Genomic DNA, 11686 nt, shown 5'->3' with positions numbered 1-11686 from the left:
CCTTTATCACAGCTCATATCTGCAGCTACTTTTTTCCGTGTCTTTCGCTTCTTACAGCTTCTTCCTGTGAACTTTGCCCACCGGATATCGCAGCTGATTTGTAAATCTTTGTTCTACATTCACTATAAAAGCTCAAGAGCAGAAACTCACATGCACCATCATTTCAATTTCAAAGACTTAGTTGGGTAAGTCTGTTTATACTTCAGCTTGTACTGTTTGAAAACATTAGGATATAGCAGCTCTCTTTTCTCTTCCTTATTCAAGATTTTTCATTTGATCTTTCTCCATTTTTATTTCATGTACATATTATTCGAATGACTATAAAAGTATGTTTCTTCTTCAACCCCTTCCATTTTCTTGTGTTAATAGGGTTTCCTCTACTTAGGAATCTTGCCAGTCATATCTGAGAATAGTATTAGGAGGGGACATTGATAAAGTTCTGTTGTTGATGCAGGTTCTTTTTGAAGCAATGGCAAGCGAAAGTGCTCCAGTGACAAGTGCTGCGGCTCCAAGCAGGAGAAGGCCGAGTGTGGAACTGCCGGAATTCAAGTTGAAAAACAAACAGCTCAATGCTTTTGTGGTTGATGAACATGAGTTCTCCTGTAAGATTGAGAAAGCATTTCTTGGTTACTTTGGGGTTCGTGCAGAAACTATGGGAAGTGCTGCGAAGGCAATGGAGTTGATTCGAGGAGGACAATCTGTTGATCTCATTCTGATTGAGAAGTTTCTGGAAGACATGGATGGCATTGAGGTAATCAATAAGATATTCATTTTATTTGGTTTAATTTGTTTGGTATGTTCTACATATGACATATTTCGTGATGGCCAGGCTACTAAGCAGCTCCGTGCAATGGGAGTAACTTGCAAGATAATGGCTGTCTGTTGTTATCCTTTTGAAGAAGTCGGGGAGCAGTTTCTGGCTGCCGGAGCTGACATCTACAACGAGAAGCCTCTGGACTTCGAGAAGCTGGTTGAGGTGCTGAAGGAGCTTGATGGGCAGTGAGTAAAGCATGGACCAAGAAGATGACTCCGCTGTTGTTTGTTTTGCTTTTCAATAAAATGTTTTGTTCGTCAGTATCTTATGTTTGTTTGAATTATGTTTGCTTGTTTTTGTTTTTTGAACTAAGATTTATGTTTGCTTGCTGTCATAAATGAAGTGGAGTCTTTTTATTTTTGTTATTATCTCTTTGCGATTTAAATTCAGGATATGTTTGCAATAAATCTAAAATTTATATAACAATAATTCCCAAATTCATATTAATTTAAATAAAAATGACGACCAAAAGTTCTACTTAAAGTGATCAAAGTTAAGATCATATGTAAATTCTTCACGAAATTTAAACAATATATATTGCAAATTATGTAAAGTTTATTAAAATTTAAAACATACATATATATATATATATATTCTAAATAAAATTCATATATTCCAATTCTAAATTAAAATTATCATTCTAATAAAATTTATATATTCGATTAATTAAATTATCATTCAATTTAAAAAATTAAAATTGGGTCGAAACGTTTAACTCTTAAACCAATAAGTTAAGAAAATATAACATATATTTTTAGAATTAAAATAAAATACAACATGTATCATATATATACATATATATATATATATATTAATATATGACTAATAGCATTAAAACTAAAATGGTTATTTGGTCAGTTTAATTTCAAGATTTTAGAACATAAATCAAACCTATAAGATTGAAAATATTCAAAAAAAAAAAATTACATAATAGAACTTATATATTTTGAGACTTGACTCTTAAACTTTTATGAAATAAAAAATAAAAAACCCACCTCGGTTTATACTAGTACAACTTTAAATCATATAACAAATAAAACTTCGTAATAATATGTTATCTTTAATTTTAAACATAAATATATATGTATTAAATAAAATATATATATATATCTCGAAAATAAATTCTCATTAACCAGTACTGTCACATTCCATAAACTTTATACGTTTGTGTGTGTGTGTGTATATATATATAAGCTTGAAATAGATGATAGAAAATATCATTTACTACCTCTCTATGCATTATTGGACTTTTTCTGTTTATCGATTGATTCTCTTACACAAAATCTTCATATTGTACACCTTATAATAGGCTAAATTTCAAACCCTTATCTGCTAACGTTTAATCACAACTTTAAATGCCTTTTTTATTTTTATGTTATTTAATTAATCTGGATAATGTATCACCTGCCAACATATATATGACTTCATCATGAATTTTTTTTTTTTTATGATTTCTATTTTATTATAACATTCGAAAAAAAAAAAGAAATCTTAAATTAGTACTGACATGTTAAAAAAAAATAATTTAATAATAAATTAGAACAAGTTGGGACAAACCTTTAGATATATATAGTATGATCATCAAATAAATGGACACTGTAAATGATCTAGACGAGTTAATGATGATCTAAATATGGCATATTAATCAACAAGACTACCAAATTTATTGCTAATAAAAAGGAAATGAGTATGGTTTGAATTAAAGTTTTGTGTTGAGTCAGAATTAGAAAGAATGTCGTAGCAGATATTTAAGGGATTAGATTCAACAATATTACGTATTACCCAGATGATACATTTCTTTTTTAGAGCTCCAAACCAGGAGAAGAGAAGAAAAGTTGATATCTAACATAATTACTATTAAACGTTTCAGAAATTATGTATTATTAGAAACCACTATCACAAAAGTAAATCAAGCAATATCCAAAAATTAAAAAGACAAAAAGAAATTAAGAAAAAAATAATAATAATAAAGAATTTGAGTGAGAGATGATCGTTTAAGATTAAGATCTTGATTAAATACTTTGTTAAGCAAAAAAACTTTAGTATTGGAGAGAAAGGGTTCTTTAGATATTCTCCTAAAGGAGGAAATAGAATCAGACTTTAATGATCTTGTGATTTTCAACACAATCCCAGTTAAATGATCCTCTCGCTACTTTTTCCACTGCAGCTTTTTTTAAAACCAGCGGCACCCAACATGAAATCACTCCATGCAATATATGTCTCATTAGCCTCTCTATATAATCAACCCTCGTTCTTCCTTTCAAAAGCATCTTCTTTCGACCTAATTCACTAACTCACTCTAGTTATCTAAACCAATTACTCTTTCGCCTGCTGTCATTATATACATATACATATATATATATATATATATATATATAGAGAGAGAGAGAGAGAGAGAGACTGTATAGCAGGACGATGATGCGAGAAGAATCGTTGAAGATGAAGATCAAAGCCCTTATTGTGGATGACAACATGGTCAACCGAGCCATTCACCAGAAGCTTCTTGACAATCTGGGTATCGAAACTGAGATGGTGGCTAATGGAAAGCAAGCTGTTGATCTGTATTCTGCTGGGAAAATCTTTGATCTGATTCTCATGGACATGGAAATGCCTGTCATGAATGGTCTTGAGGTGTATACTATACTATATAACTTTTAAGCATTATATGCTATTAATGTGTATACAGATATATATTAATGGAGGTTTATGATGGGTGCAGGCAACAAAGAAGCTTCGTGAAATGGGGATTCGAAGCAGGATTGCTGGAGTATCAACTTCGTCCTCGGAGAGGGAGAGACAGGAGTTCATTGAAGCTGGCCTTGATTACTACGAAGAGAAGCCTTTAACCAAGGCTAAACTCGTCTCCATCCTCAACAACTTTGAGTTGAATTAATTTACGATATTTAACCCAGATGTAGGATTTAGTAATTTCAGTTAAATTCTTTATGTTTAAGAAATTAATTTTCATTGTATTAAGACAATATGCTTGGATCGTTTAATTTTAATTTCAAGTTCTTAATAACATCTATTTTTAGCATTAATTAATGTTGTATGATTCTCTTCCCCCCACCCCAATGCATGGAGACATATAGATTTGGATTTGATCGAATTGATTTTTTTTTTATTTCTCTCTTTTATTTTGTTATTTATTTATTTATTTATAAAAATATGTTTATATTGGGTCACACCAATTAAAATGATTAGAAAATAAAATATTTTTAAATTTGAATTTTTTTTAAAATAATAAATGTTACTCTTATATATATATATATATATTATGAAAGTTATAAACTATATCAAAGTTGTTAAAATTAATTTTATTTATTACAAGTTTCTGCGAATAAAATTAAGTATCAGAATATCTATCTATGTAGAAATTATAAGAGAAAATAAATTTAAAATTTGTTAGAAAATTAAGAGAGATACAAAATGATAAATTTATTTCAAATTAAGATACTTGCTATTTTCTGTTCGATAAAATTTTTTTAAAAAATTATCGAAGAGATGTAATGTAGAATTAAATATGAATTTGGAATTTACAAAACTAAATTTTTTATATGGGTAAAAGATTACAGTAAAAAATGTCTGAAAAGAAGTCTTCCAATTTCGCATTATTATCATAAACGCAAAGGCAAAAATAAGTGCGTAATTTATGTGTCTTCAAAAAGAAATGAGTGTAATCAAAATTTTATTTTGTTTATGTTATGTGCAATTTGTAATAGCAAAGTAAATGTTGCATCTTTTTTAAAGTATATAATTCTATCACTAAGTCTCCTATGATTAAAAAGTATTTCAACAAGCATGTTTATTTGAAATTATGGTATGAAATAGCTTTTAATAAATAAAAATAGTTTCAGTTTAAAAACTTGCAAATTTGATTTACATTAATATTACTTTTTAACTAAGATCTTTGAAATCTAATTTTTGAATTAATTTTTTATTTATTTATATTTATCTTATCTATTATTCAACTTAAAAGAGTTAAATTCGAAAATAATCTATTATGTTACTCAAAATTTAATAAAGATATACCTATCTTAAGAAAGTTTATTTTTATAGTAATTTGAGTATTTAAAGAAATATTTTTACGTATCTCTTAAGTTTAGGCAAGAATTCAATAATTTTTTTTAAATATTCTAACAATTAGAGAGACTATTATACTAATAATGAAAAATATTTCTTTCGTTTCGTTAGAGATTAATCGTTAAAAATAATTCTCTTATAATAATAACCATATAATATTGTACAAAAAGTTATTGTTATTAATTACAATGCATACATATATTACCTTCAAAAGAATGTGTTCGTTAAATTTTTTTTTTTTTATAATCTTTTTGTAAAAAAATAAAATCTAAATGTTAAAAATTCAAACTTTTATAATCATAAAAATAAAAATCTACATAAATATAATAATATTTTTGATCATATAAACTTACCAATAATGAAGTGAGTATAAGCTACATTAATTAGTTTAATATGGATAAATTGTGTATTTATAGTTGTTTTAATAAGTTATAAAAATAAATATAATATCATTTTATCAAGCTGGATGAATTTTCTTTTAATCGAATTTATTTGCAACTATAATAAATGTTATAATATATGCGAGAAGTTTTGAGGGATTAATATATGAAATGGGATCACCATGTATAATATTCATTTTAAAAAGCCTCCTGCCCCAAAATCAAAGGCCCAAACCCAGCCTAATGCCACCGTGAACTCCGAAAACCCTGAGCTCTTGACCTTGTCAAAATCGCACGTTCCCCTTGTTTGGTCTTCATCTTTCTTCCTACTCTTTTCTTTAAACCCTTCCTAAACCCAAGTGCGATCTCTCTCGAGTCCATCATTTTCTGCAACTTCACGAACATGTACCGCTTTGCGTCTGGCCTCGCTTCAAAAGCTAGGTAAAAAGGTTTTACTCCTCAAAAGGATTATAATCAAAAGAGTTGAATTTTTTCCTTGTTTTCTTATGCGGGTTTGTCTCATTTTTGTAATTTTTTGTTGGTGTCTTCCCATTCAGGTTGACTAAGAATAGTACTCAGCAGGTGATCTTCTTCCTCTCTCAGTGACAGGTTTTCCCATTTGGGTTGTTTATTCAATTGGAAATTTATCTGAATTTATAAATTTCACTTTGTTCAGATTGGAAGTCGACTGAATTGGAGCAGAAACTATGCGGCAAAAGACATCAAATTTGGGGTCGAAGCTCGTGCGTTAATGCTTAAAGGTGTTGAGGAACTTGCTGATGCAGTTAAAGTGACCATGGGGCCCAAAGTATGTCATATAGTCATCCTTAATGCGTTAGTTTTATCATTTTCACTTTTTTATTGTTAATATACTTGTGCTTTAGTTTTGTTGGAAGATAAAGTTTTGGAGCAATGGCTGCTGTAAAACTAGAAAGCTTTCTGAGAAACGGAAATGAGGCTGTTTATTTTGTTATACTGCACTGGAGCTTTGTTATCGATCGTTTCTCCTGAAATTCCTGGTGTTTCTGCAGCAGTCTGACTGTAGCAGCTTTATTGCTGTACTTTACTATGATCTTTATACAAACTGCATCCTTCCACAACGAGGAATTTGAGATGCATGGTATTTTGGGAAGACATGAAAGTTCTGCATTCGGCTATATTTTTCTTTCCGTTTCGAAAGTTCTTGTTATTGTGTGTCTATTTCTTCATCCTTCCACCGTGTCATAGGTGTATCTAAATCTTCTTGCTACAGTTGTTGAGGTCCACGGTTGACATTTAAATCTGTAATTGGTTTGGGGTGCTAAAAACATTTTCCTTCTTCTATTTGTGCAATATTTTGTTGAAATGGAATGTCATTGAAGCCTTTGAGGTAATATGAAGATTGTTTCAACAAAAGTTCATTAATTGCATTTCATTTTATGCAGGGGTGTAATGTTGTTTTGGAACAAAGTTTTGGGGCCCCTAAAGTGACAAAAGATGGTGTTACTGTAGCAAAGAGCATTGATTTCAAAGATAAAGTTAAGAATGTTGGAGCTAGCCTTGTAAAGCAGGTTGCAAATGCTACCAATGATGTGGCAGGCGATGGTCAGGATTTAAACATTGAAATAGGAAGTTCATAGATCAAGCTACTTCTTTTTTCACTTCTGTTGTGCTGTTGTGTTTGACATTGATGTGTTTTCTCTAAAAACAGTAGTTTTGCATGTTCTTAACATTGTACTAAAGATTTTCTAGAGACGAAAAGTGATACTGATGTCAAACTTATGATACCTCCTTGTAGGCACCACTTGTGCAACTGTCCTCACCCGTGCAATATTTACTGAAGGATGCAAATCAGTGGCAGCTGGAATGAATGCCATGGACTTAAGACGAGGGATTACAATGGCAGTTGATGCTGTTGTGACCAACTTGAAGAGCAGAGCGCGAATGATCAGCACATCTGAAGAAATAGCACAGGTTTTGCTTTACGTAGTCCTTTTCTTGTCCTGAAATGAGGGCAGATTGTTGTGGTATTATGGGTTATGGTTCACTGATATGAACCTTTCATAAAAAGGTGGGAACAATATCAGCAAATGGAGAAAGAGAAATTGGTGAGCTCATAGCCAAGGCAATGGAGAAAGTAGGCAAAGAGGGTGTTATCACTATTGCTGTGAGTTCATCTCAGCTTTCTTTGGTTTTATCAGCACCGGGATTATATATATGCTCAATGAAAATTGCTTAATGTTTCATTTTCTTTGGGAAAATCTTTGGTCTGGGGAGAAATGTTCCCTGCCTCTGCTTGAGAATATGTGCAAACTATGGATTCTACTCTTAGGTTTTATTTGTTGTTATACTGGTTGATTTGGCATGGTGCGGTCTGTACCTTACAGGGAGAATGCACAAATGAGTGTTAAAATATCTGCATTTTCTGTTACATCGACAAGATATAAACTGCTTTCACTAGGATCAGAATCAGATGGGTTACAGGTACTAATCAGTATGTGAATCTTCTTCTCCTTGCAAAAACCTTTATAGGATGGGAAAACCTTGGACAATGAATTGGAGGTTGTTGAAGGAATGAAGCTAGACAGAGGCTATATATCTCCTTATTTCATTACAAATACAAAGACCCAAAAATGTGTAAGTGGTCATCTCACACACATTATCATATTTTTTGTTATGCTACTTGACCTGTTTGGTTGTTGTTTTTCTTCTTTAGTTCTTGCAGTGTTGCTTCATAAATGGTGTTAGTTTAACGCTTTAATGGTTTTAATTCTTCAGGAATTAGAAAATCCAGTCATTTTAATCCATGAGAAGAAAATATCTAATTTGAATGCCATTGTGAAAGTACTAGAGTTAACATTGAAGGTAAGCAATCCTTGCTTGTGGAAAGCGAAAGATTGTTGTTTCACCATTCAGTTAGTTGCTAATAATGTTGTTTTCTCAGACGCAGAGGCCCCTTCTGATTGTTGCTGAAGACATTGAAAGTGAAGCCCTGGCAACTCTAATTCTAAACAAGCTTCGTGCTGGAATCAAGGTATTCTTATGCTTTTTAGTCTGTATGAAAATTATCTCTGACTATTAAAAAGCTATGTAGATTAAGTGACTATGACATTAAATAATGAAAATTCATTGTTTGGAAATTACTTGGAGGTGTGTGCCATCAAAGCTCCTGGATTTGGAGAAAATAGGAAATCTGGTCTGCAGGATCTTGCTGTTCTCACTGGAGGCGAGGTGTGTTCTTTATAAGTTTTTTCTTTTTTCATTTTTCATTCACACTTATGTCATGTGAAATGAAAATATATGTGTTCTTGTTCCTTTTGTCTTTGTAATAACAATTAGGTGATAAGTGAAGAGCTTGGGATGAACCTTGAAAACATAGGACCAGAAACATTTGGCACGTGCAAAAAGGTAAGATGTCAAAAACGGGTACTTGCCCATTTTCATACTTGAACAGTTATTTTTCCTAACAAATTCAATAAATGAGTCTATTTTTAAATTACTAGATGCTAATTTTATTTTTCATATTGATTTTCATTATTTGTGCTATTCTCTGCTGCAATTATAGGTTACAATATCAAAGGATGACACTGTTATCCTTGATGGGGCTGGTGATAAAAAGGCCATTGAAGAAAGATGCGAGCAGGTTTGTTTTGATTGACTTTATGTAGTATATATATCTGTTGTAGAGAGTTTAGTGTGTTTTGTTGTCTAGATTGATTTATCACATGCATTGTTGTTGCAGCTGAGATCTGCAGTTGAATCAAGCTCCTCTGATTATGATAAGGAGAAGTTACAAGAGCGTCTTGCAAAGCTCTCAGGTGGTGTTGCAGTATTGAAGGTTGGGTTCCATTAACAATCCTTTAACCATCTCTTCTTCTCAGTGTGGGTGGAGTATTGTAGAATCATTACTGAGCTCTGCTGACCATTTTGTTGTTGCTTCTGACTGTTTAAGTAATAAGTGTTTAAACAATATGCTAATAGAAGTATATTTCACTGTAGATTGGTGGCGCCAGTGAAGCAGAAGTAGGTGAGAAGAAGGATAGAGTAACTGATGCGCTAAATGCTACCAAGGCTGCAGTTGAGGAAGGGATTGTCCCTGGTGAGCTTTTTGTTGGTTATAACCCATGTTTTATTTCCAGACTGTCCTTGTTAAAAGTAACTCAAGAGCCCTATTGTAGGCGGTGGCGTTGCACTTCTTTATGCCTCCAAGGAACTGGAAAAATTGCCGACTGCAAACTTTGATCAGAAGATTGGTGTTCAAATTATCCAGAATGCCCTTAAGGTTCTAGCTTTTCTTTATTCTCCTTGTGTTCTTTGTGATCAAACATTGAATCCCGAGCCACTCTTCTGGCTAGCTCAAGGAAATAACGAAATTAGTGTTATGCTAAAAATCTCGAGTGATCCTTTCAATGTGGATATTTGTGAGCCAAAGTTCTTCGTTGATGAGTCTAATATTTATAAAAACGCTGATGAATTTATTTGAAAAAAAATGTCTGAAATTCTTGAGTGTATATTTTTCTGCAGATGCCAGTTCACACAATTGCAACCAATGCTGGCGTTGAGGGGGCTGTTGTGGTTGGCAAGTTGTTGGAACAGGATAATCCTGACCTTGGATATGATGCAGCCAAAGGTTTGTCATGTTTCAAAACAAATAATAAGCAAGGGCATCAAGAGTTATCGGCTCATTAACACGGGTAAGAATGTTTCTTTCTCTTATTGTTACAGGTGAATATGTAGACATGATAAAGGCAGGAATCATTGATCCCCTGAAAGTCATAAGGACCGCATTGGTGGATTCTGCAAGGTAATAACGGAAGAATGTGTTAATAACCATAAGCTTTATTAGGTCTTCGATTGAAGCACATCTGATAATTACTTGGTGTTATACAGTGTATCTTCATTAATGACTACAACTGAGGCAATTGTGGTTGAACTTCCAAAGGAGGAGGAGGTTCCAGCCATGGCCGGTGGCATGGGTGGAATGGAATATTAGGTTAGCTTATGGGACTGATGATGCTGCAAATACCAGCAGCTTCTTCTTTGAGCTGTGTAAACAGATGAGGAACAGAAAAAGTAGGTTAGTCCTTCCAACTGGTTTCGATTTCAGTTCTTGTTTATACTTTAATTTTTCCCTCAAGGACGGTGTAATTCTTGGGGGGTCAATACTTTTTGTAAGTTCAGATCAGTTATTGAGCATCTATACCAAGGGAAATCTATGCTGTCCAATTTATTCTGTTATTATTATTATTTTTGTCCAAACAATCCAACGCGCCCATCAATTCCATTTCCCTTCAGCTCCAACCCGTTGAAAATTCCAACACCCATCAATGATACCAGACTTGATTACCCAAATTTAACCCATTTCATTTGGAGCCTAGCCGATCGAAAATGCTTGTTCCCACTGAAGGAAACCCCTCGTCACTTTTTCCAAGGAAAATATGCTATTCAATAACATTTGTACTAAAAGAATTTTTCTAGAATCTTACAGCTGAAGTTACAAGAACGTTTCTGCTTCCGACTATTAATGTTTGCCTAATTTTGCTATGAACCATCCATGGTCATACGCCAATGAGTAGCCAACAAAACTTCATGCAACATTTATTCATCTTCTTATCAGTTCCCTTTGTCCTTTTCCTCTATCAAACAATAAAAAGTAGTTGGAAGGACTTCTTTCCTGTCAAAATAAAGAACAAAGAAATGTTGATAGATATACTTTAAAGGGAGAAAGGAAGTAATTGACATGGTGGTGCAGATTGTACGTGAATATGTCAATCAATTCACTAGTAAATTCAAGATTCCCCCTTTCATCATGAGAGATCTGAGAACAAGCCATGTCATAAATCTCCAAGCAGACAAGACAAATACTAGACTTAAAGGAAATACAAACAGCCCATACAAACAACTTTCTCACTTGTGGAGTTTGTAGGATTTTTAGACACGATTACTAAACAGTGGCAAATCTAAAACGAAAAAGATAAACTTGAGAATGAGCCGTGGTTACTCGTTGAAAATCTGGGGACAAAGAACACAAAATCAATACGAAGAGAATGAATTTCTAAAGTGTCAAACTTTGCATCCTCTTGGATTTTCGGTAGTATTCTTTTATGTACTACATGCTCTTTGATTTCGAGGTGTTCTTGACTTAGAAAATCGAGCACTAATCAATTTACATTGCTCTTCATTATCCAAAAACACAAAAAACATTGATACACAAGGGGGCAGATTTGACTTTTTTGGGTGAACAATTTACACCACGCTACCTTTTCTTTTTTCTTTTTCTTTATATATATATATATATATTCCGTGGTACTTTTTTTTTTTTTTATGCAGAAATTATTACCACATGGTACTTGAAATCTACTTCTATTAAAATATAATAGAGAGAGTGTGTGAGCAAGCAGATGAGATTCGTGTGTAATCAAAAGTTAGT

At 32.6% G+C, this 11686-nt stretch overlaps 3 protein-coding genes across 4 annotated transcripts; all 3 read left to right on the top strand.

Moving 5' to 3' along the window:
- Positions 1-28: 28 nt before the first annotated feature.
- Positions 29-1179, top strand: LOC110821808 (two-component response regulator 24-like). Of its 2 annotated transcripts, none has more exons than XM_022051758.2 (3): positions 29-185; positions 455-751; positions 830-1179. In XM_022051758.2, exons 2-3 carry the CDS (start codon positions 470-472, stop codon positions 1001-1003), a joined length of 456 nt encoding a protein of 151 aa, XP_021907450.1. In that variant the 5' UTR covers positions 29-185; positions 455-469; the 3' UTR covers positions 1004-1179. The 2 variants fall into 2 exon arrangements, with proteins under 2 accessions (XP_021907450.1, XP_021907449.1); XM_022051757.2 differs by lacking the exon at positions 29-185 and adding an exon at positions 227-326.
- Positions 1180-2848: 1669 nt separating this feature from the next.
- LOC110821793 (two-component response regulator 24-like) lies at positions 2849-3855 on the top strand. The gene is made up of 2 exons (XM_022051740.2): positions 2849-3445; positions 3534-3855. Exons 1-2 carry the CDS (start codon positions 3230-3232, stop codon positions 3705-3707), a joined length of 390 nt encoding a protein of 129 aa, XP_021907432.1. The 5' UTR covers positions 2849-3229; the 3' UTR covers positions 3708-3855.
- A 1655-nt stretch (positions 3856-5510) lies between these two features.
- LOC110821809 (chaperonin CPN60-1, mitochondrial) lies at positions 5511-10482 on the top strand. Its single transcript, XM_022051759.2, has 18 exons — positions 5511-5718; positions 5835-5859; positions 5954-6085; positions 6702-6861; positions 7055-7230; positions 7328-7423; positions 7789-7893; positions 8035-8121; positions 8201-8290; positions 8407-8487; positions 8596-8664; positions 8822-8899; positions 8999-9094; positions 9256-9355; positions 9435-9538; positions 9781-9886; positions 9982-10060; positions 10147-10482. Exons 1-18 carry the CDS (start codon positions 5681-5683, stop codon positions 10247-10249), a joined length of 1725 nt encoding a protein of 574 aa, XP_021907451.1. The 5' UTR covers positions 5511-5680; the 3' UTR covers positions 10250-10482.
- Positions 10483-11686: the final 1204 nt, after the last annotated feature.

This window comes from Carica papaya, chromosome 3, assembly GCF_054855325.1.
Source record: "Carica papaya isolate Zhongbai chromosome 3, ASM5485532v1, whole genome shotgun sequence".
NCBI classification, from domain to species: Eukaryota; Viridiplantae; Streptophyta; class Magnoliopsida; order Brassicales; family Caricaceae; genus Carica; species Carica papaya.
The sequence above is the reverse complement of the archived record's forward strand: the minus strand, read 5'-3'. Positions and strand labels throughout refer to the sequence as shown.

Excerpts from the sequence above, each read along its gene's own strand:
- LOC110821793 (XM_022051740.2), top strand. The coding sequence starts at position 3,230 with ATGATGCGAGAAGAATCGTTGAAGATGAAGATCAAAGCCCTTATTGTG. Across the intron at positions 3,446-3,533 it reads CTGTCATGAATGGTCTTGAG|GCAACAAAGAAGCTTCGTGA; the intron begins GTGTATACTATA and ends TGATGGGTGCAG.
- LOC110821808 (XM_022051757.2), top strand. Across the intron at positions 752-829 it reads AAGACATGGATGGCATTGAG|GCTACTAAGCAGCTCCGTGC; the intron begins GTAATCAATAAG and ends CGTGATGGCCAG.
- LOC110821809 (XM_022051759.2), top strand. The coding sequence starts at position 5,681 with ATGTACCGCTTTGCGTCTGGCCTCGCTTCAAAAGCTAG. Across the intron at positions 8,665-8,821 it reads CATTTGGCACGTGCAAAAAG|GTTACAATATCAAAGGATGA; the intron begins GTAAGATGTCAA and ends CTGCAATTATAG. Across the intron at positions 9,539-9,780 it reads TTATCCAGAATGCCCTTAAG|ATGCCAGTTCACACAATTGC; the intron begins GTTCTAGCTTTT and ends ATTTTTCTGCAG.